The sequence below is a fragment of the Polypterus senegalus genome, chromosome 2 (genome assembly GCF_016835505.1).
Source record: "Polypterus senegalus isolate Bchr_013 chromosome 2, ASM1683550v1, whole genome shotgun sequence".
Lineage (NCBI taxonomy): Eukaryota > Metazoa > Chordata > Cladistia > Polypteriformes > Polypteridae > Polypterus > Polypterus senegalus.
Window position 1 is genome coordinate 291,848,052 of NC_053155.1, and position 27,329 is coordinate 291,875,380.

General features: G+C 41.4%; 1 protein-coding gene across 2 annotated transcripts; it reads left to right on the plus strand.

Annotated features, from left to right (window-relative positions):
* On the plus strand, positions 1–26,789 carry LOC120523999. 2 transcript variants are annotated; one of them, XM_039745775.1, is made up of 60 exons: positions 1–736; positions 829–950; positions 1,036–1,189; positions 1,453–1,577; positions 1,681–1,870; positions 1,967–2,088; positions 6,298–6,457; positions 6,564–6,685; positions 6,770–6,935; positions 7,010–7,128; positions 7,302–7,479; positions 7,551–7,675; positions 7,904–8,084; positions 8,165–8,283; positions 8,991–9,198; positions 9,284–9,405; positions 9,992–10,166; positions 10,243–10,364; positions 10,441–10,645; positions 10,720–10,841; positions 10,994–11,216; positions 11,284–11,396; positions 11,544–11,739; positions 11,830–11,951; positions 13,832–14,087; positions 14,182–14,303; positions 14,415–14,637; positions 14,734–14,855; positions 17,161–17,371; positions 17,464–17,585; positions 17,768–17,990; positions 18,070–18,191; positions 18,272–18,506; positions 18,575–18,696; positions 18,848–19,064; positions 19,131–19,252; positions 19,377–19,602; positions 19,676–19,797; positions 20,000–20,204; positions 20,288–20,409; positions 20,583–20,796; positions 20,870–20,991; positions 21,167–21,380; positions 21,462–21,580; positions 21,654–21,849; positions 21,929–22,050; positions 23,202–23,397; positions 23,484–23,602; positions 23,686–23,860; positions 23,934–24,058; positions 24,136–24,235; positions 24,350–24,472; positions 24,553–24,725; positions 24,803–24,900; positions 24,973–25,100; positions 25,183–25,363; positions 25,959–26,097; positions 26,199–26,274; positions 26,380–26,523; positions 26,668–26,789. In XM_039745775.1, the coding sequence occupies exons 1-60, from the start codon at positions 28–30 to the stop codon at positions 26,772–26,774; spliced, it is 9,843 nt and encodes a 3,280-aa protein (XP_039601709.1). In that variant the 5' UTR covers positions 1–27; the 3' UTR covers positions 26,775–26,789. The 2 variants fall into 2 exon arrangements, with proteins under 2 accessions (XP_039601709.1, XP_039601710.1); XM_039745776.1 differs by having other exon boundaries at positions 18,287–18,506.
* Positions 26,790–27,329: the final 540 nt, after the last annotated feature.

Genomic DNA, 27,329 nt, shown 5'->3' on the forward strand with positions numbered 1-27,329 from the left:
CTAGTTAGTAAGGTGGTTTTTACTACAATGGGAACGTATTGGCAGGAGTCCTGTCCTGCCCTTATTTTAGTTTGGTTGTTTTGTAGTGCTTTTGCATTTGAATTAGGACATAGTTTTCTCTATCCTGAAGAGGATAGCTCTAAAGATGAGAGAAACTTGGCTTTTGAAGGAAATTCAAACCTTGGAGTTGATGGGAGCACATCTTTTGAAGGTGGTGTGTTTTCTGTAAACCATCTCTATAAAACTCATCGAGGTTATAGCAGTTCTGATTTATCAATTCCAGCAGTGGCACCTAAATACTACAAAGAGCTGACATTTCAAGAAGATGATGCCAGTGATTCTAGTCCCTTGAAGGCTGTGCCTGACTTTATCAATATGGCTGCTCACCAGGCCTCCCCTGATTTGGAAAATGAGAATTTGAGAGCCAGAATTTCAAATGGGCACCTTTGGAATGATGTCTTAACAGATATTTCCAATGTTTTATATGATGTTAACTGGAGAGCAGATCTTCTAGATGGAGAAAGTTCACCATTTAACTTCTATGGGGTGTTCAGTTTGTCAAAGTCTGATAAAGTATGGGGTGATCAAAGTCCTGCCTTTGTTTTACCTCCAAAAAATGAATCCTCTTGTGGTAAAGATGGAGCACATCACCACCACTACCCACATTCTGTTGGATGCAATATGGCTAACATGACAGTTGTATTTAAAGGACATCCAAAAGAGCTCTTTGTACAAGGTAAAGGGTGAGCTTTGAGGTTATGTAAGCTTGTGGAATGACTTACTGAAAGGGTTTCTTATGTGTATGGTGTGTGATTTTATTTTTAATAGTTAACTCCTCTACACTTTTGGATATTTCTAATCTTCTGCCTAAGTGCAAGTATGATATAAATGGAAAGCATGGGTCTTTCCATTTTACTACTCCATATAATGGCTGTTATGTCAAGAAACTGGTAAGTGACTACCTCCCTACTATTCTCTCAAAGCAGTGGTTCTTTAGACTTTACTGGACCAATTGTAAGTTCCATTTGCTTGCAGGGTGACTGCTTTGTCCTCAACCTTGTATGGAAAAACAAGCCTGTGGTTCTTTCTTGTCCTGCTGAACCCACACCAATCTTGCTTACATTTTGCCAAAGGGACAAAATGACAATTGTCCTTCCTGAAGGTCCTCTAGACCTGCTGAAAGTCAAAGGTAATGAGCTTTCTCTTGTTGCCTCCTGGTGTCCATTTAACCTCCCATGCAAAACTTTAAATTTTCTACTAGAGTTTCAAGATGTGGGCAAACTGGATGGCCAATAGGTTAAAGTGTAATGATGCCACTTCATTATGATGATATCCTGTAAATCTGCACCCACAAGAAATGTAATGAGGAATGAGGTCTGCCGTTCTGTGCTCTTCTAGTATGGCGAGCAAGAAGTCAAATTGGTTTAATTGCCTCTTTTCTCTTTTGTGCAGATCGCTTTAATAAATGGATAACTGCTTACAAGATTGCACACAAGTGCAAATACCTTGTATGGAGGGATTCTTTGGGTAGAATTGTCTTCTCAGCTTCTTTTAAAGCCTGCCATGTGATGGAAATGGTAAGTTTCACTTTACTTTGAAGGCTGAACCCATATTTGAGCTAGGTCTCGTATTAAGGTGTTTTTTGACCTGGTCTATAATGAGTTTGGCTTATTTTTGCAGAAGGATGATTATGTTCTAACAGTAAGCTATAAATCAGCTGGAGCAACTGGACAAGTGGTGATGTCTTGCCCTGTTGAAACCCATGTCCAGCATCCTTACCACTATCTGGATTTCCCAAATTTGTTGTGTGCAAAGAATGGGATTATAATTCACCTCCCAAAATGGAACTTGCAGGCTATTCAACTAAAAGGTGAGAGGCTATTTCAGTTCAGCTACAGCTTTGAGTCCCATCAAATTTGAAGCTCTCAATGAGTGAATGGGAGATCAACATAACTTGTTTTTACAGATGTATTTGGAAATGCAGTAAATATTGAGGATGTTGCAGAAGATTGTGACTTCAGGCTCATTCGTGATATGGCTTCAGTCACGTTAATAGCCTCCTTTGAAAGCTGCAATGTAAAATTACAGGTAATACTCAAAGAATATTAACTTAATGTTTGAAAGCAAAGTATCCGAGTTAAAAACATTTCTTCTCCTCCAAGTGCCCAAGACCGTTGCATCAATTCATTCTGGATGTGTATTTGAGAGGTGGGAGGCTATATTCTTCTGGAGGATATTTCCGCTCTTTGAGCTTCTGTAAAAGCTATTATTCAAATGTTTAAAGTGGGCCTTGTGTGGTTTATTTTGTCCCTTTCCACGCTTCTCCTATATGACTCGATATGGCAGAATGAACACCCTAAATAAGTGATTTAAATGAGTTTCTAAAGAAGCAATGTGGATGGAACAAAACTGTAGCCACTACAACCCTCCAAGTGACTAGTAGCTTGAAGATTGGGTTGTAACAATCTGCAGTCATTACATCCATCCATCCATCCATCCATCCATCCATTTTCTAACCCGCTGAATCCGAATACAGGGTCACGGGGGTCTGCTGGAGCCAATCCCAGCCAACACAACAGCCCTCCTCTAAAAACCAACCTGCAACAGTGAATTGGATGCAACAATACCTGCGTTTTGGAGGTACTATTACTACATGGATTGAATTCTCAGTATTTTGTGTTCAACCAAATTCCAAGATTTGAGACTGCCATGTTGAATTTGTTTCCTAAATAATCTATCTAATCTCCCTGCTCAAATGGCTTCACTTTAAATGATCAAATATTTCAATTCAGTTAAAGTATAGCTTTTATTACTGCTTAATTTCTTTGCTATTAAGACTAGCAAAATACCTGCGCTTTTCAGCGAAGTAGTGTGTTGGACATTATGAAAAAGACAGGGAAACATTTTAAAAATAACGTAACATGGTTGTCAATGTAATTGTAGGCTTACGTTAGTATTGAGTGAATCTGATGATTGTAAAGAGTTTTATGATTGTAAATGTTTATGAGAAATGCGCTTTTTTTTTTTTTTGATGCAAGGATCTCTGTCATTTTACAGCCCACGGGCAGAACTGCAAACGTCATTTACAAAGCTGTCTGCTGAGCTTACTCTTGAGCATGCAATGTACAGTTGGCCATGTGAGAAGCAATCTTGAGTCAGCATTGACTTGACACTTTATTTTCATAGCGAAGCAGACCCTTACTGGAAATTGGAGATGTTTGAATTGGGATGGGAGGTCAGAGGGTATGACAGGGATGCGCGGAATAGTCTCCCCTGCGTCCGTTCCAGTGAAGACAGTTGCCTCAATGAGGTTCTTGTGCAGAGGTTTGATCTGAAGCCTGGTGCCGTTGCAAAGTTTTAGTAGTGGTAAGTTTTGTAGTAACATAATTTGGTGTGCCAACTCTCAAAAAGTTTCTGGGCACACACTCTTCTAGATAGTGCACCGTGCCCTAGTTCTACAACAGAGTTGACAGACTTGTATGTTTTTGTTTTTGGAAGTAAGTTGGTGAAGTAAAATGGTGTTTATGATGTCAATTTTCTTTTTTTTTTTTTTGGTGTTTAGAATAGCTCTCTCCTTCAACCATGAAATGTCCTTTTCATGCAGATTTCATAGGTTGGGGTAAATGTTTTCAATAAGGTTTTGTAAGGTATTCACTAGGATGATGAGGAGAGCAGCAAACTCTCAGGCTTTTTTGTTGCAGTTCAAGTAAACCCTCATGTTTGTTGGCATAAGACCAACGTTTTACTTTAAGAACAAAGTTAAAGCATGTCTTAAGTCTTCATACCTATGGCCTGTGTTCCTTCTGGGACAACTGGCAAGGTCGGCCGGAAGTTTCCAGCCAGCAAGACTGTCCAGCCTTCCATCATTTTTATCATGTTTCTGAGGTCTTGTAGGGTCCTGTCTAAAGATCAACACCCGGTTTGTGCGCCATAGTGCATTCATCCTATATAATGAGCTTACAATTGTGCAGCACTTGCGCCATGGTGCCCCCGCTCACCCCCCGCAGTGTAGTAAAGAAGGGAGCAGTGACCATGATGAACAGCTGAGGAAATTAAGGAGGCACATGAGCATGGGATTTCGTTTAATGTATATAGGCAGGGAACCAACCACGTGGTAGGTGCGTGGACAGTTGTCGTGCGGGAAAAGGGGTACCGGGGGCGGCCCTTGTGCGCCTTTGCCATGAAATAAATCCTCCGTTAACGAAAATAAGGAATGAAACTGCCAAAAGGAGAGGTCCGTTTCAAAAGTTCCTTGTGGCATAAGAGTGAGGACCACCAAAAAGGACATTATTTTCAAAATGTTTCATTTTGCACTGTACCCCGTAATAAAATAACGTTTAAGTTCAGCGTAAAGGATGAACATTGGAAATTTGCGCTTCCTATGTACAGTGCATCAGGAAAGTATTCACAGCACATCACTTTTTCCACATTTTATGTTACAGCCTTATTCCAAAATAGATTAAATTCATTTTTTTCCTCAATTGTATGCACAACACCCCATAATGACAACGTGAAAAACATTTACTTGAGGTTTTTGCAAATTTAATAAAAATAAAAAAATTGAGAAAGCACATGTACATAAGTATTCACAGCCTTTGCCATGAAGCTCCAAATTGAGCTCAGGTGCATCCTGTTTCCCCTGATCATCCTTGAGATGTTTCTGCAGCTTAATTGGAGTCCACCTGTGGTAAATTCAGTTGATTGGACATGATTTGGAAAGGCACACACCTGTCTATAGAAGGTCCCACAGTTGACAGTTCATGTCAGAGCACAAACCAAGCATGAAGTCAAAGGAATTGTCTGTAGACCTCCGAGACAGGATTGTCTCGAGGCACAAATCTGGGGAAGGTTACAGAAAAATTTTCTGCTGCTTTGAAGGTCCCAATGAGCACAGTGGCCTCCACCATCCGTAAGTGGAAGAAGTTCGAAACCACCAGGACTGTTCCTAGAGCTGACCAGCCATCTAAACTGAGCGATCGGGGGAGAACGGCCTTTGACAGAGTGACCATCGGGTTCTTGGTCACCTCCCTGACTGAGGTCCTCTGTGGAGAGAGGAGAACCTTCCAGAAGGACCACCATCTCTGCAGCAATCCACCAATCGGGCCTGTATGGCAGAGTGGCCAGACAGAAGCCACTCCTTAATAAAAGACACATGGCAGCCTGCCTGGAGTTTGCCAAAAGGCATCTGAAGGACTCAGACCATGAGAAACAAAATTCTCTGGTCTGATGAGACAAAGATTGAACTCTTTGGTGTGAATGCCAGGCATCACGTTTGGAGGAAACCTGGCACCACTCATCACCAGGCCAATACCATCCTTCTAGTGAAGCATGGTGGTGGCAGCATCATGCTGTGGGGATGTTTTTCAGTGGCAGGAAATGGGAGACTAGTCAGGATAAAGGAAAAGATGACTGCAGCAATGTACAGAGACATCCTGAATGAAAACCTGCTCCAGAGCGCTCTTGACCTCGGACTGGGGCGACGGTTCATCTTTCAGCAGGACAACGACCCTAAGCACACGGCCAAGATATCAAAGGAGTGGCTTCAGGGCAATTCTGTGAATGTCTTTGAGAGGCACAGTCAGAGCCCAGACTTGAATCTGATTGAACATTTCTGGAGAGATCTTAAAATGGCTGTGCACCGACGCTTCCCATCCAACCTGATGGAGCTTGAGAGGGGCTGCAAAGAGGAATGGGCAAAACTGGCCAAGGATAGGTGTGCCACGCTTGTGGCATCATATTCAAAAAGACTTGAGGCTGTAATTGCTGCCAAAGGTGCATCGACAAAGTATTGAGCAAAGGCTGTGAATACTTATGTACATGTGATTTTTCTCAGTTTTTCTATTTTTAATAAATTTGCAGAAACCTCAAGGAAACTTTTTTTTCCACATTGTCATTATGGGGTGTTGTGTGTAGAATTCTAAGGAGAAAAATTTATTTAATCCATTTTGGAATAAGGCTGTAACATAACAATGTGGAAAAAGTGATACGCTGTGAATACTTTCCGGATGCACTGTATATTGGAACTTGCAGATATAGTGAGAGGTTTCCCCTAAATCTGCAACTTCAAATATACATAGGAAGTCTAAATATATATAAATAAGTGTGTGTCTTGAACAGAAGGCACACTTTCATAAAATGAAGGCTAACTATGAAATAAGTTTAAGTGAAAGTTAGCATTTTGACTGCTGGCCTTACCACCAACTTTAAGTGTCAGCTGGACTGTATGTGCTTCATTGAAGTAGTCCCCTGTTGCAAGTGTGGAATTTTATTTATTTAATTTATTTATTTTAAAACAAGGGCAAGCAGCATGTACTGACTGTTAAGTACATAATGTCTGGAATGAACAAATCTGTCAATGTCCGATGTGAACAATCCATGAAGCCAAGAATTCACTGCAGGGTGTCAAACATGACAATAGAGCTACCACATGGACCCCTGGAGAAAGTTTTCATAAAATGTAAGTCACTTTGAAGGAACCAAAACACACAAATTCCCAAACAGTCTCATGCTCTCGACTGCAGAGGACTTTCTGTATAGTCATTCTAGGATTTCTTCCTTTTTAGCTCAACTTAATAAGTTGATTGCAGTCAAAGATGCTCCCAAATACTGCAGGTACCATCTGGTCCGAGACCGTGGCATGAACCTTCTGACTGCATCTTACTTGTCCTGTGATGTTAAGACTGTGGTAAGAAGGCTTAGAAACTACCCTTAGAAGTGCACACCATGAAGATCCTCTTGTTCTGGCTGACATTTCTATCTTGTCCATCAGAATTACAACTATGTCTTGCCAGTCTTCTATACATCAGCTTCTGGTAAGCAAGGTTCTGTAAACATGGAATGCCCAGCAACAACTGGAAAACCTAGGGTCATCTGCAGAAGGTCCAGTATGACTGTGTACTTGCCAAAGGTTCCAATAGAACAAATCCGACTCAGAAGTAAGTTGGAAAGCTAAAATGTCTGAATGTTAATGGAAAAGGGTTAAGTTAGAAGTATTGCTTGTGTTTTGTAGACCATCATGGAAAGACTGTCCCCATCCATGCTGCCAAGCACTGCCACTACATTTTAATGGAAGGAAACCGGCGCCTGATTTTCACAACTTCCTACAAGGCCTGTGATGTGCAAATAAAGGTGAGATGCTGACATGTCCTTGGGCAGATTAATGCCCTTTGACCTATACAATGAATCCAGTATTGGCCTACAAAAACCAACTAAATTGTGCTGGCTACATTGCCTTAGTAGTGGTGTTGATGGACATCCTCCACTGTACTAATCGAATGGTATTTCTGCATGTGGTATTTTAGCACAGGCATTACATCTTGACTGTGGTGTATACAAGTGACACAAAGGGCGAGGCATCTGTTGAGATGAAATGTCCAGTTGAAGAAACAGAGACTATTCCCAGCCAGTCAGTGACTTGTGGCAAATCTGGAATGACTATGTTGCTTCCAAAGGGTTCCCCAGAGGATGTGAAAATCATTGGTATGTGTCTTGAGTGTGGAGTCATCCTTGATCAGCTTGCAGTAATCTTGAAGCTTGTTTGTTTTTTCTAGACTATCTTGGTAACGAGGTTGCAGTGAGAAATGTTTCAAAACCTTGCCAGTACATGTTGGAAAAGCATTGGAATGGAAGTGTGTCTTTCACAGCCCATTATAGGAGCTGTGATGTAAAATTGCAGGTGAGTTATAGGAGGTTTACAAACATTTGACTGGCTGCTACTTGTGTAGGCCTCTAAATTTGTATAGTAGGCATTGACCATTGTGTACTTAGTTTCAGGAGGAAGCATTTGGCCTCCAAGAGTGCATAAAAATGAACATTTAAAACAAAGTCTGTATTTCCATATTTCACAACGTGTAGCAGAGTTGTGAAATATCCTTCAGCCTAAGATAACAGAACATCTTTTTAGGGGGGCTATTACATGCTGACTGTACTCTACAAGCCGTTGAGTGGCCCAAAATTGGTTGGACACATGAGATGTCCAGCAAGTGACCAAAGCAGCCATACTCCTCATGACTTTCCAGTTGTGATATGCGAGTCTACTAGTATGATGGTGGAACTGCCTGTAGCTTCAGATGTCAAAGTTTTGGGTGAGTCTTCATGTGCAGCTGGTGGGTGTACTGAATCTTCTCGTTTTTACACTTTTTTTTTTTTTTTTTTCGGGTGGTAGATGCAGATAAGGAACATCACATACTTGGTATTGCCAAGGAGTGTGGCTATAAGCTAAGAGAGAAAGAAAATACTCTGCTCTTCACGACCACTTATGATGGCTGTCATGTACGTATTTTGGTAAGTTCCTTTTTTTGCTTATTCAGTTATGGTCTTTTGTTGATAAAAGCATCTGTTCATAACCAATAAAACTGACAGGCTCCACACAACTTGCTGGTTTTATGGACTTCATGTTCTTTGATGGAAGCCTGACTGTCTTTGCAGCTTTTTATTTACTTCAACTTTAAAACCATCTCTGTAAGCCTCATAGTAACAGGTGAATGTCCATATGTCCCTGCTTGCTGTATTCACATTACCCCTTGGATTTCCCTTTACTGTTTCTTGGTGGGCTGAAGACTATTAACAGCTCCTAGCATCACCACCCTTTGAACATGGTAGACTTTTCATAGACAATCTCCAGAAATTCCACGATGCTTCAAAGCTGCCTGCATCATTTGTCTGACGACTTCTTCCTCAGGCTGGTGTGGGGGTGTTTTTTTAGTTGTCACCCAATAACTCCTAACTCTGTTATGGGAACCTTCTGTGATCTTTCAACTAGTCTTGATGTAAAGCTGTTGTGTCCGTCCCTATAAAAAATATATATATATATATATATATATATATATATATATATATATATATATATATATATATATATATATATATATATATATATATATATATATATATATATATATATATATATATATATCTTGCATGTTTGTCCCTATAGACTCTAAAATACCTCTCTTTGGTGTGTTTTTTAAAAAATTGTTCCTCCTTGCTAGGATGGTCATTATTCTCTGACAGTGGTGTATAGATCCATCGGTGAAGAGAAATTCTGGCTGCAGATGAAATGCCCAGTTCAAGCATATCCAGGGCAGTCAACTCCACCTGCTATTGTGCCAACAAAACCAATTCCATATGTGACTTGCAAAAATGCCAGTATGACTGTGATGTTACCAGACTCTAATCTTGATGGGATTACAGTCAAAGGTAAGGGTTTCAGTTTGTTTTTTTTTTTTGGTAAATGGTTCAGCTATAGTTCTAACTTTGTGGGGGTTTTGTTTTTCAAAAAAAGATGCTTTTGGCCAAGAAGTGCAAGTGGACAGTGTGCCAAGTTATTGTGGCTACCAACTGGTTAGGAGTCATGGAAAAATAAACTTCACTAGTCTTTATGGTGCTTGTGATGTGTCCATTGAGGTAAGCTTTCCTCCTTTTTTGAGTCAGATCTTCACTCTGGTTGGTAAGGAGATTCCTTAAGAGGTTCTAAAAGTGTGGTGTGCATATTAAATTTTACTGAATTTTTACAGTAGGAAGTTTTCTTGAGTTACCACCTCACTAAGATTTCTTTTGTGTTGCCTTGACTGACTGCACTGAATTTTTATTCTTGAATGTGGAAGGTTTGTGTTGCAAATGTGTGGTTTGACTAAAACTTCAGGGAGGTGGCAGAGTTTGCACAGTGGAATAGGATTCTTTCCAGTTTGTGTATTGGGTAGGCTTTAAGAGAGACCTATACATTGAGTTTTGGAATTTTTGCCTTAAGGCTTCTTTTGAAGCTGCTAGAGTATGCAGAAATTAGGACATGAATTAATGGTCTGATTTGTAATGGATTTTTGGGGCTGTGGTTGGAGTTGCGGGGAGTACAGGTCTCCATAGTATGGTGGCAGGGGGATCTTGCACCCTCCATCCTGGGGACAATGGAGGTCCACAGTACTGTGGTTTGGTTTCAGTTTTGGTGACCTAATAGGTGTTAATTGTTAATGGTAGCTTATCTGGTTCTTTTTAGCATGGCAAGTATGTTTTGACAGTGGGCTATAAACTAACTCATGGGCCAAAGAAGTATATAACCTTAAGATGTCCGGTCCTGGTAGTGCCCGCAGACAGCTCTTCAGTAATTTGCAAATATGATGGCATGAATGCAGTCCTACCTGATGGCAAGCTAAATAAGGTCAAAATAATAAGTAAGTTCATGGGGGTGTGGGATAGAAAGTAGCCTGGATTTTTGAAGTTGCTCATCTTGGTTTCTAAATTCTTCAGATATGTTTAATGAAGAATTGATTGTGAACCAGGCTCCTGTGGAGTGTGGCTATAGCCTAGTAAAAGTACATGGAAAAATTACTTTGACTGTCCGGTACACGTCTTGTGATGTTACTGTGAAGGTGAGTTGCACTGGTCCTGTCCTACTTTATTTTTTTTGTACTTGGCAATATATAACTTGTATAATTATTTTGGCAGCATAATATGTATTGGCTCACTGTTCTGTACACGCCAGCTAAGGGTACAGAATTGTCTCTGACCATGAGCTGCCCTGTTGTGGCGCCAAGCGTTCCTACTACTACCACCGTCATGACTCCCAGCAGTCAGCCCACTGTGATCTGTGGAAGCTCCAGCATGAGGGTGATTCTGCCAAATGGGTCTCCTGACTGGGTCCGCATCATAAGTGAGTAGTTTGGATGAGTCAGATGTGTGGCTCCAGAAAGCCTGAGGATCTAAAATTCCTTCATTTCCCTGTAGATAACTCTGGGTATGAGGCACAGGTGGTGTCTCAACCAAGAAGCTGTGGCTATTTACTGGAGGAAGGTCACAATTATCTTTCCTTTACAACTTCATACCAAGCGTGTGATGTAACAATTTTGGTAAGTAGGCTTTTAAAATTAAAATTCTGTAAGTGTTGTAGGAGGTGTGTTGGGTTTTTTTTTAAATAAAATTAAAAAAAAAAAAAAAGTGGCTTGTACTAATGAGGTAAGTGGTAGTGGATCAAGATCTGGATTTTCTTTCCTTTCTCCAGGGTAGTTTTTATGTTCTCACTGTAATCTATGCACCAGAAGTTGGTCAACAACTGGTAGTGAATATGAAATGCCCAAATGCTTCTGGAGACTTTGGCTTTACCACCCTTCCTCCGCTAACTTCCCAGAAGCCCTCCACTCTTCCTCCGTCCCCTACGGTTTTCTGTCAAGCAGCCAGCATGATGCTGGTATTGCCTGGTTTGCACTATGAAATTCAAATACTTGGTAAGTGTGTTAGGATAAACCTTGGACTGACAGTCTGGGTGGGTTGTGACATGATTGTTGGTTACAGACAAGGCCAGTGGGAGAGTTGCGGTGAATCGTTCGTGTGGATACACAGTGACCAAACATGATGGAAGTTTAATTTTCTCAGCTCTTTATGATGCATGTGATGTCAACATTCAGGTGAGGAAGGTGGTGTGTGTGGTGTGTTTTTGGTTTTTTTTTTTTTTCCCTTTTTTATCTGAAGCTGGGCAGCTTTCTTATTGTGACCATAAGCCTTTTGCACTCTTTGTATCCCGTTGCATTTAAAGCTTAACTTGAATTTTGCAGCATCACCATTATGTACTGACGGTGCTATACAAATCTGCTCATAATCCATGGAAATCTGTAACCATGAGATGTCCAGTCAAGGTACCAACAACTGCTCCACCTACAAAGCCTACCATCCAAATCTCTGTGACTTGCAGGGCTAAAAGCATGATAGCAATACTACCAGATGGGCCTACAGATCAAGTCAAATTAGTTGGTGAGAGTCTTCAAATAGACCGACAGCCAAATCTGTGTTCCTAACTATATAAATCCATGTGTGTGGTTTAATTTTTTTCTCCTTTTTCAGACTTGCTTGGTGAAGCAGTACCTGTGAGCGCTGTTTCTCCAGAATGTGGGTATGTGCTGAGGAAAGTGAAAGGGAAGATTATTTTTACTGTTCCATATGACTCCTGTGAGGTTTCTGTTGAGGTAACTTTTTTTACCCCATTTGTGTTCTGTAATCCTCGAACCCATTCTCAATCTCCTGTAAATGGTAGGACACTGAGCTCTAGATTTCAGGATTAGTTATGGCCTAGGTACTTTTGTGTAGACTCCTGAATTCTTCATCAGCAGGTAACTTCAGCATGTTGGTATGACTAGTTGTTTGACCTGACTGTACTGAGGATACAGCCTGACCTAGCTCTAGTTCCAATATCCTAGTTAATTATTAGTAACAGCCCTGCATGGTTCTTCAGCCAATTAGATATGTGGGATGGATGGGTATTTGGGTTGGGAGTATAACATTTCTCAATGTTACAAGTCTGAAGTTTGACCCAGAATTTAGCTTTTTGATTAGCTTGACTTAGTTTTGCTTCCCTATATCAGGACTGGATGGACACTAGTGGGTGAGTTGTTCATGGTCCATCTAATAGATTGACACTTTTTGGTACTATGACTGGCGGCCTATATACAGCATGTTGAAATTTTAAGATGGTCTGCAATAAAGCTAGTTTCACTATATTGCAGATATGTTACTGTATATATCGGATCCACAAAATACTGTGCCTGCAGGCCTAACAGTACTAATAATTTAAAAAAAAAAATTTGGTCCCTTTTTATCATCGCAGATCAGATTAAATACCTAGGGGTAAAAATCACAAGTAAACAAAGCTCTTTATCAACAATTTTTGCCATCTGTATGGGGTGGGGGAATAAGCAAGACTAGCATAGGTAGTCTACCCTTCATCTCACTTCAGCTGGAAGAATTAACATTAAGATGAATATCCTTCCTAAGATATGGTTTTCCGTTTCAAAACCTGCCAATACACATCAATAAATCTAAAATTACATTCAACCATAACCTCAAAAGGCAACCCTAAAAATATCTGGCAGAAGGTGGCATGCCTCTACCCAACTTTCAATTTTTATTACTGGGTGGCAAACTATAAACCTGGACATTAACACAAATAAATGAGCATAACACATGCTTGGTCCACAATAAAAATTAGATCCTGCATTACTTTTATATCCCTTGCTTTGTATCCCAATAAGTACAAGTCCTTTTCAATTTACAGTACGAACATCCCAATAGTGCTTCACTCACTCGGAATATGAAACCAATGTAGGAAGCATTAAGATGGAAGCTTTTATCTGTGGCACTTCTGCACGAGAACCACTTTTTTCCACCACCAATACCCCAAGATTTTGGACCAAAATCTTTGAATGTGTCTCAGACAGCCTTGATGTCACAATCCCTCCAAATCCACAAACAGCTGTGTTTGGTGTACTTCCAGATGGGCTTAAAGTGGAGAAGGACAAACAAACTGATTGCCTTTATGATAAGTCTTCATGCCAGTACCGTTGTAATCAACGGGAAGAATCCTAATTCACCTCTGAAGTCAGTGGGCAACTGATGTGCTATATTTGAAATTGAAAAAAAAATCTAATTCTCCATTGGAGAATCTGTAAACTTTCAAAACCTGGCAGGATCCAATAACCTTTTAGAATAAGCTTTTATCCTTTTGAGTTCTCTAATTTTTATTTATTTTTACTAGTTTTTTAAAGTTTTACTTTGCTGGCCTAGCTTTTTTTTTCTCATGGGTGGGGGTTGATTTTGTTTCAAACCTAGTTGTTAAACTTGACTTGCTTGTATGGAATATTTTATTTTAATCAAAATGCTAAAAAATATTGTGCTGTAAAAGTGATAGGTTTGGTTCCCTATGGTATGTTAGTGCCCTGAAAGTCTAAAGTTTTAGACGTAATAGCCCGTGCAGTTGTCAAAATCTGTTCCCTTTTTGGTGTTGGAGCTTGTGTGAACTGGCAGACTTTTAAACAATTCACTGAAAGGAACTTCTGTAATTTTTGTGTAGGAGGGTGACTATGTACTTGTGGTGGTTTACCAACCTTTTGGAGGCGTGCAGATGTCCATTACTCTTAGATGTCCAGTTGGTGATGTGATACAAACTACAGCCCCAAGTCCTTTTACTAGTAAAAATACTACAACACTAAGATCTCTACCAACTTCCACAACCATGCCAGCAGTTGGTCCTTCAAATGTGATGTGCAGTGACACTAGCATGATGGTAACGCTACCCAAGGCCTTACCCGATAGTATCAAAATAATTGGTAAGTCTCTTATGTTTGAGTTATTCTGGATGTTCTCAATCCACTGTGTGTGTGTTTTTTATAGATTTAATATTCTGGTTTCTGGGTTTTTTAGATAAATTTCATCAAGTAGTAGCTGTGGTAAATGCTCCAGTAAGCTGTGGGTACAAGGTTGTGATAGGTTTCGTACATCTTGTGTTCATAACTTCCTATACAGCTTGTGATATACGCATTGTGGTAAGTTTTGTCAAGTGTAGTAGCGCCTCTCCGGCAGCAATTTGGAATTGTGTGGGATTTGTATTTTCTTTTCCAAATTCAGATTATTTTAAATCTATGTTCCCTTATTAGGATGGCTTCTATGTGCTGACTATGTATTATACAACTGAAAATGGGCAGCAAATGAAGGTGCATATGAAGTGTCCCACCTCTTCTGGAGATGCTGGGCTATCTACAACCATCCCTCCTACTAATGTAGTGAAAAGTACACCCAGTGCACCTCCTGTTACCTGCAACTTCTTCGCAATGAGTGTGATGCTTCCTGAAGGATCTCCGACAGATGTGCTTATTCTAGGTAAAGCCTCTACTGGAGTCTTGCACTAAAAGCAATGCTTTAAGCCAAGCTTGTTGTGTTTTTTTTTTTTTTAATTTCTGGGTGTTATGTATATAGATAATCGAAATGAAGCCGTGCCAGTTAACCAGCTTCCTTCAAGGTGTGGTTATGTGCTTAGAAGAAAACCTGGAGGCCTCCTCCTGACTGCACAATACACATCTTGTGATGTCCGAATTAAGGTGAGTTTAATGCTTGGGCTTGACAGACACCATTCTGTAGTTGAGGTTGGATTTAAGACCTAGGCAGACTCTGGGGAAACTGTCCTGATGAATCTTAAAGGTCATTTAGTCTCGGACATCAGGGTTTGTTTTGAATAGGTGTACTTGCTGTTGTCGGATACCCTTAATGTCTGTAGCTGTGAGGTGTAAATGGACCTCTGAGGTGACCATGCCATTGGTAAAATAAACTGCAGCCTAGCTTGTGGCATGATCACTAGTTTGGGGTGACTTGTGGAACTCCTAAGAGCCCTTATGTTGGCATGCTCTCTTCCTACCAGATTTGAGGCCTTTCAAATACCACTATTTGTGGGTTGGCCTAAATTTTTGGTCTGAACAGAATTGACATTGTGCTCTCAGTTTTGGCCTTGCAGGCATCAGATATAAAAGTTGAACAGGGTTTGAGTGGTGTATACTTGTGTGTGTTACCCAGCTGTATGCTCACAAAACCCAAAAGCATGCTTATAAAAATGTATCAAATTTGCTTAAATTGGGGCTAGTGTCGAATAAAGGCACAGCTGGCTTTCACTATGACCGCATGACTACATTATTACAAACACTGAGTTAGCTAACAGAATTCTCACAAATAAAGTACAGTTGATGTAAGTTTTCTTTAATCTGCATTTTCAAAGCTGAACCTCCAGCTAGGGCGTTGGCTATCTGTGTCCACGGTTCTTGGGGCTGATCTTCAAATTAGCTGTGAACCCCCCCCATCTCACTGAGATTGCACAGGTGGTGAACCAGCTGAGGGGGAAAGGCTGCAGGGATCTGTGGTATCTGGTGTGAACTTCTCCAAGCTGGTGGTAAGGCTGTCGTCCTGGTATTGCAAGCAATCTTTGCTTCCATTTGGGACACTGGCATCCCAACTGACTGGAAAACGGGACTTGTCGTCCCTATCTGGAAAGGGAAGGGTGATCGCCTGGATTGAAGCAACTACAGGGGGGATAACGCTGCTCTCGGTACCGGGTAAGGTCCTCACTAGGACCAGTGATCACCTGCTCACCTACCATCGACTGCATCCTGGCAATGAGGGTTCTCATGGACCACAAACGCAAATATCAGCAGAGTTTCTTTGCAGCCTTTGTCGATTTTTGCAAAGCGTTTGACTCACCTGATCGAGCTGCCCTGTGGCACATCCTGAGGATTCGCGGGATCCTCTCGAGGTTGCTGTATATCCTGGCCGGCCAGTACACTGGTATTGTGAACGCTGTGCAGAGTGGCGGCAGGAACTGTTTTTTTTTCCCCAATTGATTCTGGGGTTCATCAGGGGTGTTCTTGCTCCTACTGTGTTCAACGCTTGTATGGACTGGGTGTTGGGCAAGGTTATGGGGTCCAGTGGCTGTGGGGCATCTGTTGGTGAAGAAAGGTTCATAGATCTTTGCTGACGATGCTGTGATCAGAGCATCCATTGACTCTACGAAGATTGGGGTGCTTGAGAGACTGAGTGAGGAGTCGGAGTGTCTGGGCTTGCGAGTGTCCTGGATAAAAACCACGATTAGGCCTTTAATGACCTCTTGGGCACAGCCATCAGCAGTGTGTCTGTTTGCGGAGAGAGTGTTGACCTTGTTGAGAGGTTTACTTACCTTGGCAGTGACATTTATGTCTCTGATGACTCTTCCTGTGAAGTCAGACATATTGGGAGAGCATGGGGGGTCATGAGGTCACTGGAAAGGGGTGTGTGGCGCTCCCAATATCAATTCAAAAGGGCGAAGGTCCAAGGTTTTTAGAGTCCTGGTGCTTGTCTTGTTATATGGTTGTGAGACATGGACACTATCCAGTGACCTGAGATCAAGACTGGACTCGTTTGGTACTGTGTCTCTCTAGAAAAACCTTGGGTACCGTTGGTTTGATTTTGTGTCGAATGAGCAGCTGCTCATGGAGTCCTGAATGAGGCACATTACCTGCATTGTGAGGGAGCGTCGGTTACGGCACTATGGCCATGTGGTACGTTTTCCCCAAGGGTGATCCAGCTTGTAAGATCTTCATTGTTGGGGACCCAAGTGGCTGGACCAGACCAAGGGGTTGCCCATGCAACACCTGGCTGCAGCATATAGAGGGTCATTTCCGGAGGGTGGGACTGGACTGCGTGTCTGCCTGTGGGGTTGCCAACTGGGATCCCAAGTTGTGTAGTGGATGTGGCAATGCATGCTCCCCAACTTAACTTGACTTGGTAGATTTGTGAAACAAGAATAGAACATCTAGCAATACTGGTTTTGAGCTCTGAAGAGCCTCCTGTTCAAAAGGGGTTTTCTTTTTTAAATATATTTAGAATCAATTCTACATGCTGAGTGTGCTGTATACACCTTCTGGTGGAGTTGAAACATCTGTGACCATGCAATGCCCAGTCATTCAACCACCAACAACCATGTCAACCACTACAACCATGCCAGTGACGCCCAGTATCCCTTTAGTGATTTGCCAAGAATTCACCATGGAAGCGATATTGCCTGCTGGGTTGCTTAGTCAGGTTAAAATAACAGGTGAGCTTTAAGATGTGGTTGGGTGGGAAACTTCTTGAACTGATGTAGGAATGGTGTCCTCCTTTTATTGGTGTGTTGTCTACTCTCCCAAGATTTCTTCAATCAAAGTATGGCTGTGAACCAGGCTCCAAATGAGTGTGGCTATACACTAAGAAAAGCGGGTGGAAAGATTGTTTTCAGCACTCCATATGATGCATGTGATGTGTATATTAAGGTAGGTTAAATAGCACCAAATCCATGTCCATTTGGGGTTAGTATAAAGAACCTGGAGAACCGAACAATTACATTACTGCTTAATTCGGGTCCATCTCCAGGAGTCTGCATACTGATCTATATAACGAAAAGACAGTTGTGATAGATGGCCTCCCTGATTTAGAGGAGTTCTTGTTCTTTCAGTATAACCAGTACATCTTGACTGTGCTATACCAACCTTATGGACATTCCCAGAAGTCTGTGACCATGAGCTGTCCAGTTGTTGAGCCAACACAACCCACCACCACCACCACTACTACTACCACAAAGCCTACAACCTCCATTGCACCACCCAAAACACTTTGCAGAGGGTCTAGCATGATGGTGGTTCTACCAGGCGGTGCCCCAGAAAATGTTAAAATAATAGGTGAGGTTAAAACATATTTGTGTGTTGTTGCTCCACTTTCTAAATTACGACTCCCTCTCCCCCAAACCATCGTTTTCAGATAAACTTCACAGAGAGGTACCTGTCATCACTGCACCCAAAAGCTGTGGCTACACACTTGTTAAACAATACAAGCAACTGGTCTTTGCCTCCTTATATACGGCATGTGATGTCCAAATAAAGGTAAGACCTTTTTGCCATGTCAAAATGTACTTGTACAAAAACCTCTAGATCAACTTGGTCCTGTAGTTCAAAGATGCTAGACTGTGTCCTTCCAGGGTGGCTTTTATGTTCTTCTTGTGGTCTATACAACTCCAAATGGTGTGAAAATGAAGGTTCATATGAAGTGTCCTACTACTGGATCCCTTTTTCCAACTACACTAGCTCCAACAACAAGGAGCATTTGGACCACACCTAGTGCTCCTATTCTGATCTGCAAAGCTTCAAACATGATGGTGTTGCTTCCAATGGGCTCCATAAATGATGTCAAAGTAATAGGTAAGCCTCTTTTTGTACTGAACCTCCTAGCTTAACAAGCATATTTACATCTGTACCTTCTCCCTCAGTTGAAAAAAATGAGGCATTGCCTGTGGTTCAGGCTCCTAGAGACTGTGGGTACTTACTGGAGAAAAGGCCAATCAATCTTGCGTTTTCTGCCCTTTATACCTCCTGCAACATAAGAATTTTGGTAAGTATATAAAATCTGTGATTGACAAAAAAATGAAATCCATACAGAGATGCCAGTAACAGTCTTGTATGAAGTGGATGAACTGATTCTTTAGTACCTAGAATATTGCAGTTGGGGCCTATTCTTGCATCTAATTTTTCTACATTTTCAGAGAAATCATTACGTTCTGAATGTACTGTACTCACCTGATGGTGGTATGGAGATGTCTGTGACCATGAGATGCCCAATCAAAGTACCTACAACTACTAAAATGCCATCTAGCACCAGTACACTTTCCACAAAGGGTTTTACTCCCATTGTAATCTGTCGCAGTTCTAGTATGATGGTCACTTTGCCTGATGGCTCTCCACAGTCTGTCGGTGTCTTGGGTGAGTAGTTCAGTTTATACTAACCCACCCCAATGGGCAAGCATCTAAAACTATCTTTATTATTAGATGCTCTTGGTGAGCAAGTGGCTGTGACCCAACAACCTTCAAGCTGTGGATATACACTGATAAAAACCCGAGGAAACCTGCAGTTCACTGCCCTTTATAAAGCTTGTGATGTGCAGATCATAGTAAGTGTCTTGGCCATTACAGTGGGTTGGAATGAACAGCCAGGAATTGTGACAAAGTGGCTTTAACAAACTAAGATTTGATAGGTTCCACCTTTTTGAGGTAGGTTTTTTTTTTTTTTTTAAGGGTGGCTCATATGTTCTTGACATCATGTACCAGCCTTCAAGTGGGCCAGAAATAGCTGTCCAGATGGAATGCCCAACTACCTTTGGGGATGGGCTGACTACGATCACTACTATGCCGTCCAGAACCACAATATTCACTGTCTCTATAAAACCTACTGTGATTTGCAGCTCTACCAGCATGACGGCAATGCTTCCAGATGGCTCTCTTGATGATGTTCAGATAATAGGTGGGTTCTGGTTAAGTTTTAATTAGCAACTGTAGCTTGCTTAGGTTTCTAACTGCTGGATTTATATGTACAGATCTTGCTCATGAGGTGGTTCCTGTAACACTGACGCCACAAGGATGTGGATACGCCTTAGAAAGAAAGCGAGGATCGCTCTTCTTTTTTGTTAAATACACAGCATGTGACATCAATATCTTGGTAAGGTGGTGGTTTGTTGGTTTATTACAAGTTTAAACTTGCTGGTTTATGGGGGGTGGAGTTGAGGACTAGACCATAAGGTATGGATTCCACAGTTAACCCTTTTTAACCTGCAAGTAAACCTGACCACATACTGTATAAAGGTTTGTTTCTCTAAAATTGTTTTTAGATGTAGGTTTGTCCTTCCATTCCTTCCTTTCAGAACAATAATTATGTCTTGACTGTGCTGTACAAACCAGCTGGAGGGTCTATAATGTCTTTGACAATGAGTTGCCCAGTTGGTGTCCAGATGACAACTATGACCACTACCCTTTCCAAGCCGTATACCCCAAGCCCTCCTGTGACCTGTGGAGAGTCTAGCATGAGTGTGACCTTACCTTATGGACCTCTAGATCAGGTGAAAATAGGTAAGTTTTTAATATAGCCTTTCTAGACTCTGCATTCCTCTTCTGAAGAACTTTTGGTGATGTGAACATGTGGTGTTCTCCAGTGTCTTTCAATGAAACCGTTGCTGTATACCAGGCCCTTCCAGAGTGTGGCTACATTTTAAGGAGAGTTGGGAGAAAGATGGTCTTGAAAGTACCCTATGATGCATGTGACGTTTATATATGGGTAAGAATGCAAGCTTGTCAAGTGTTAGACACACAAATAACCTTGCTGATATCTACTTTTGTGGGATTCAACTCAACCCCTTCTGTATGGCTTGATCAAGTGGATCTTAATGGTCCCCATGACCATTTTGTAACTTTTTTTTTTTTTCCCTCCATTCCCCAAATTCAAACAAGCACAATACTTATATTGTGACAGTGCTATATGTGCCTGCTCATGGGGTTCAGAGCCCTGTAACCATGAGATGTCCAGTAATTAAACCATCTCCTCCAACAATCGCAACGTCCACTAGGATAACCACACATATCCTTTCAAGTGCTGTGATTTGCAGAGGCTTAGACATGATGACTAACCTACCTGATGGTCATTTGGAAGAGGTTCATGTAATTGGTGAGTCGAACCCCAATGAGTGGTAGATATTAAAATATTGCTTCCATACTGAATTCTGATGGTTTCTTTTTAGATAAACATTACAAGGAAGTGGCAGTAGTTACTCGTCCTAAAAGTTGTGGCTACACACTGGTGAAAAGAAACCATCAACTGTCCTTCACTGCACTATACAAATCTTGTGATGTCAGAATTTCTGTAGGTACCATTTTATCTGCACCATGGGTGGTTTTTGGTTACTTCGGTTTTGATTGAATTGTTGTCCAGCTTGCTTCAATGATGAAGAAACCAGCAAGATGTTTGGTCTTCCATATTTTGGGATTTTCAAACCTGTTGAGTGTCCTAATGCTATAGCTTGGCTTTTTTGTTTTAGGGTGGCTTCTACTTGCTTATGGTCATTTACAAGCATAGAAGCGGTTCACAAATGAGAGTGCAAATGAGGTGCTCAACAACTGGTGCAGATTTGCCAGAAGCTACCACGACCGCAACATCTGCAATCAAGCCTTTGCCTCTCCCTATAGCTTGTAAATCTTTGAGCATGATGGTGGAGCTTCCTGTTGAATCACTCCAGGATATTCTGTTAATTGGCAAGTAGCAGCGTCTCTCCGCCCCCTAATCCACATTACTTCAATCTACAGCAGTGGGTGACTGTCTGCTTATCAATGCAGGTGATTCTGAACAAATTCCAGTTGTGCAAGTCCCAAGAGCTTGTGGGTACACACTGATTAAAGCTCTTGGCCATGTGACTTTTTCCATACCCTACAAAGGCTGTCATGTTAATCTTCAGGCAAGTGGGGGTTGAAATATAGGTTGGTGTATTTGAACTTTAAAGCTCATTGAGCAAAATGCATGTATAACAGGGTGGCCATTATGTTCTGGAAGTACTCTACAAACCTGCTGGTGGGATGTGGAAGTCTTTGACAATACGTTGTCCTACTCAAGATCTTCCCGTAACGACCACAGCCTTTCCAGCTTCTCTGCCTAAAGTGATTTGTGGATCCTCTGGTATGAGGGTCCTATTGCCTAATGGTTCTGCAGAAGATGTTAAAGTTCTTGGTAATTTTTTTGGGTTTATATCTCACACCTACCCAAGCTTAAAGACCTGCATGTTTACCTTTTCCACCCTCTCTCCTAGATAAAAACTTGCAGAAAGTGCCAGCCATTGCTGCTCCTGAACACTGTGGCTATGCTGTGCAGAAGGGTCCCAACTATGTCTCCTTTAGTGCACTCTACACTGCCTGTGATATGTCCATTGTGGTTAGTTGCTTTTTTGCTTTTTTTTTTTTTTTTTTTCCCCCCCATGACTAAAGCAACCTCTTAAATAGAATTGAGTCCTTAAGTAGTGTAATAACCACTTGTGCTCCACCTCTCATCATGTAATTGCCAGTAACAGTGGACAGCACGATAACACTTAATTTTCATCCACTTTCTCTGTACGTTTAGCATTCGTTTGCTCAGAGGTTGAGCAGCTTTTTCTCCACTCTAGTTGCCCGCTGTTTCTCTTCTGTCAGCATCTTTTCACGTTTGTGTTGTGATTTTTAGTAGGTTTTTTCACTTAAGTGTTCAATCTGCCTCAAGAATGCTTTTAACTGCTAGCTTAAGATATGAAGAGGTATAGGAAGTGACGGCAAAGGTGGTAGTGATGATGCCCTCTAGCTATCTGCCTCAAGAATGATTTGAGATATGGAGAGGTAGGGGAAGTGACGCCGAAGCTGGTAGGGATGAGAACAGCGCCTGAGCGCATGCACTGCACAGCTGCCCTGCTGCCAAGAGCCGATTCTACAATAAAATAGAGTAGTAAATCCTCACCCCAAAAGCAGACCGTAGAGGTCACGTATGTGTACCAAATTTCAGGTCAATAGGTCAAATAGTTTGTGAGATACAGGTGATTTAAAATCCTGGACAGACAAACTGACTGCCACAGTAGCGTATTGTACAAGATTAGATCCTTAGACTGTACTAAATTACAAACTTGGCAAGTCACTGATAATGGCAGTATATTCTAATTGTTGTGGGTTTTTTTAATTCCATGGATTAAGATACAATGCTCCTGAACATCAATTCATTGTAATGTTCCACGTTAAGTTATATGGTGGACTTGGAAACTTCATAAATTCTGATTGAAAGTGAATGCAAGTCGCCAGGACTGGGATGGTTTTTCATCCTTTGATGTCCCACTTGACTTTCCAAAGTTCATTCCAAGCATATGACACTCTAAGCTGGTCTCTGGTTTTCTTGTTGATCACCTGTTCATTTATTAAGGGCCACATCTTGATGATTCTCTTGATAGGCTTCAGCCCACCCACAACCACCTTACCCCTTTACACTGCTATCAGCCTTAAATTGAAGCCTATTAAAACTGCTTGCTTGTAGAGTTAATGGCTTAAACCTTGGTTTTTATCTTCTAGCACCACCATTACATACTGACTGTCTACTATAAGACTGCTAGAGGAACCTCCATGGTTGTGGATATGAAATGTCCCCTTCTCTTTACACCAAGCACACCGGTCACTGTAAAGCCTGAGACTCCTCCAGTAATGTGCCACAAGTCTGCAATGAGTGTAAGGCTGCCTACTGCCTCTGTGCAACTTGTGAAGATCCTAGGCAAGTTCAGGAACTGAATGGCTTTTCTAGAATCCTTGGGATGGGATTTTAGCCTTATTGTCTTGTCTTATCTAATTTAAATCTAGACAAAGTAGGTAAAGAAGTATCGGTGGTCAGCCTGGCAAGTAAATGTGGATATCATCTAGTCAAAGAGAAGGATATCTATTTCAGTGTCCCTTATACAGCCTGTGATGTCAAGATATTGGTGAGATGACAGCTGTATGACTGTGCACCAAAAGTCAGATCAGACGCCACACTGTCTGAAGGTTTGCTTTCCCGAATTCCTAGGATCACCATTATGTGCTAACCGTGATCTACACCTCCTTTGCTGGGCACAGGACGATGATCCACTTGAGGTGTCCTGTTCCTGCACCCTCTCCAATTGAAGCTGGAGTGTCTTGTTTGGAGGACTGTATGTCCATTGAGCTGCCATTGGGTCCTCTTAATGAAGTCAAAGTAGTTGGCAAGTATCCTTGTGAAGGGGATGGTTTTAAATGTTGCATGAATTCATAGTGACTTGTGGTATTGTATCATAGATTCCTTTAACAGCTTGGTAGTAGTGGTTAGCCAAGCTCCCAAATCTTGTGGGTTTAGCCTGGTGGAGGAAGCTACAAAGCTAGTCTTTTCTGCTGCTTATAAAGGGTGTCATGTCAAGACTGTGGTAAGAGAATTGGTTTGTAGATTTAAAGGTGGTTGTAGTATGAAATTCATCCATGATGAATCTTGGTATCTGCACAGAGTAAACATTATGAGCTAACGATTGTTCATCAGACCAGTACTGGAGAAAAGCTGAAAAGGCACATGATGTGCCCTGTACAGAGGATTGTGGCTCATCAAGGTAATGATTGATTTGTGGAAATCTCTTAATCGTCAAAATGAGGATTGCTTGCTTTGGCTGTAGCTTAGATTTGTGTGTCTTGATCTTGTAAGTACACCATGTACCCCTGATTAGGCTGCAACCTACCAAGGAATAAACAAGTGACCTGTGGTCCTCCTGGTGCTAAACCCCACTCCTGCTTGGCTAATGGATGTTGTGTGGATGAAGAAACGTCACACTGCTATTACCCCATGGATAGTATGTAATGGGATGGTGGAGAAAGCCAATTGGGTGAAGTGCAATGCCTTTTTGTGAGACAAATTTTGTACCCCTTCTAGCATGCACAGCAGATGGCCACTTTGTCTTTGCGGTTTATCGCACTGCCAGTAAACCTGAAGTGGACCCGGCAACGTTGGTGGTTTCAGGCAACCAGTCTTGTCTCCCTGTGATCTGCACTCCAGAATTTGCCATTTTTAAATTCCCAGTGACTGGCTGTGGCACCTACGTCTTTGTAAGTCTTTTTGGTTTAATTGGCTTGGCTAACCATTTTTGAATGGCTGCAAGCTCATGGTAAGCCTTTAAATGCAGGTCATTGCTGAAACCACAATTTATGTGGCTGAAGTTCAAGGCCTAATCAGACGCAAGCTACAAACGTATGGACTGATTACAAGAGACAGTCCATTTCGGTAAGAGCTCGACCTTTTTTTCCACCATAGGGTTTGATGGCCTAACACTTCTAATGTGACGTGTGTCTGTAGTCTCCAGGTGGAATGTCACTACTCCAAAGGAAGTCTGACTAGCACTGGCTACTTAGTGATGAATGTGTCTCCTCCTCCTGCTTCCATTTCCTCTGGGCAACTTGGAGTTTCTTTAAGAATTGCCATAGGTTCACTTTTAGTAATCTGAAACTGCTGAGAATGTGATGGTGGGAGAAACACACCCTAACTATGGGCTTTCTTTCTCTCTAGATGAAAGCTACTCTTCATTTTACCCATATTCCCAGGTACCCCTTAGCTTTTTGTTGGGTAAGACCGTCTACCTGGAACTCCTACTTGTAAACCCACCTGAACCGAATATGGTGTTGCTGGTACATTACTGCATTGCATACCCTCGTTCTTCAATGAATGCTTGGGTACTCATCTATGAAGGGTAAGTGATTTTACTTCCAAGTGACCTAAGTACTTGAAGTAAAAATGCTCCTTTTCCTGGAGCTGTTCTGAAAGTTGTTGTTACTTCCATTATCTTTCCACAATGAAACATCTGTTCCATATGGCATTTGGGTTCTCTTACCCGCCTCTAAACTACCTTAAAGAACTGCTCAGTCTTTTTTAAATTTGGTTTCTTTAAGCCTTTCATACTGCAGTAGAACATGGATGTTCTCATTTATCCTATATTTAAAGGCAAGTCTGTGATTAAGAGAATCTCCTTTTAAAATTGGTGTTTGCTTACCTCTGGAAAGCATTTTTGTTTTATTGCCTCCAGAAACCATTTTGTTAGTGTACAGCTAAACCTGGTCCTTGTGTGCCATTTCTGCCAAATCTTTTAAGAAATGACAATGAGACTTTCTATGACTTCCATCTTGAGCTGCACAGATTGTGTGCTTTAGCTTCAGGCAATGATTGCAACCCAAACTGGAACATTGATCCAAATGAGCATTAAAGTTTCTTGACGAGCCAGTATAGAGTTGAATCTGGGTGTACTTCCCGACCCCCCAGAAGTATTTCAATATGCCTTTCTGTTTCAGGTGTCCACGTAATGAATCTGCAGTCAATTTGATTCTAAAAGATTTGGCGGGGTATCCTTTGCCAAAATATATCCGTCGCTTTAACCTCCAAACATTTCAGTTTTTGGACCCCAGGACTTGGAAACACTTGGATGAAGAGGTCGGCTAGAGCCAAAACTTTTTAAGTTTGCTTCTTTTTGAAATTTTAAAACCTAGGCGGTTATCACTTAATACAAATTTAAATACTTAATGTTGTTTTAGGTTTACTTTATGTGCTCCACTGAAATTTGCCCAGCAGCACCTCATGCTTGCAATGAAGGCTGCTTTGATGGAAGAAGTAAGTTCAAGACTGATTTTTGTTGCTGAAGCAACTATTGGGATAGCAATTGTGTTCATTAAACAAACTCCTTTCTTTGTCTCCTTCCACCCTCCATGTTCCTAGTAATGCCAAGCCCTGCTTCTGATGCTTTAGATAAACGCTGCTCAGGAAGTCTTTGTCCCAAAAGTGCCCACATTGCCAAGAGAGCCATTGAAGGGGCTGTAGCCATGTCTGAAAAGCTAAACCCAGAGAACTTTCATCTTTATGGTAAGTCAACAATGTAGCTTTGTTTCTTAAGAAATCCATCTAGTTGGTTTGAAAGAAGTGCTTTAAGTTTTTTGAGTGGGGAGCAGAGTGGCTCCTGAAGCAAGTGTTTGGCATTTAAATTTTTTCCCCCCCCAATTTCCTCAGGTAATCCTTTTTACAAGCTGACCCTCCTATTCTTAGGACTCCTCTGCTTGGTTGCTGCTGCTGCAGCCCTGTTAATTATCAGAAATGCTATGCAAGATGTGCATTAACTAAATAAAGCCAATATTTTTGTTTTCACTTTTTGTGGTGTGAAGTTTCTTGTGTTAACTTCAGAGGACAGATATGCTATAATACGTTTTTATTCATACAAGACGCCTTTCTGAGAACTCAAGGCCACCGAACAAACCTAAGTAAATTTTAAAAAGACACATTATAAACCACTTTAAAACATCAGGGGGGAAAAAAACGGAAGATATAAAATTTATAATCACAGTGGCTTGCTTTGGTTTTAAATAAAGCCATTTTAAATGGATGAATTTTAAGTTTACATTTAAAGTTGAAAATGATTCTGAGCTTGGTTGGTAATGAATCCCAGAGCTTGGGAGCAGAACCGCTGAATGCTCTGCTCCCCATGGAGGTTAGACGGGCAAGAGGGACGGTCAGGTGGATGGAGGAAGAGGGTCTAAGGTTACGGGAGGGAATGGCAACATGAAGGTCAGACAGATGTGGAGGGGCGAGGTTATGAATGACCTTAAATGTTAATAACAGAATCTTAATCAATATGAAACTTAATCGAGAGCCAATGAAGCTGCTGCAAGACCGAA

What these genes read in the sequence shown, in the direction of transcription:
- LOC120523999 (XM_039745775.1), top strand. Translation starts at nt 28, where the DNA reads ATGGGAACGTATTGGCAGGAGTCCTGTCCTGCCCTTATTTTAGTTTGG. An exon ending in AGACCTGCTGAAAGTCAAAG is followed by an intron (nt 1,190 to 1,452) that starts GTAATGAGCTTT and finishes TCTTTTGTGCAG; the next exon opens with ATCGCTTTAATAAATGGATA. An exon ending in AGAAAATGTTAAAATAATAG is followed by an intron (nt 17,991 to 18,069) that starts GTGAGGTTAAAA and finishes CATCGTTTTCAG; the next exon opens with ATAAACTTCACAGAGAGGTA.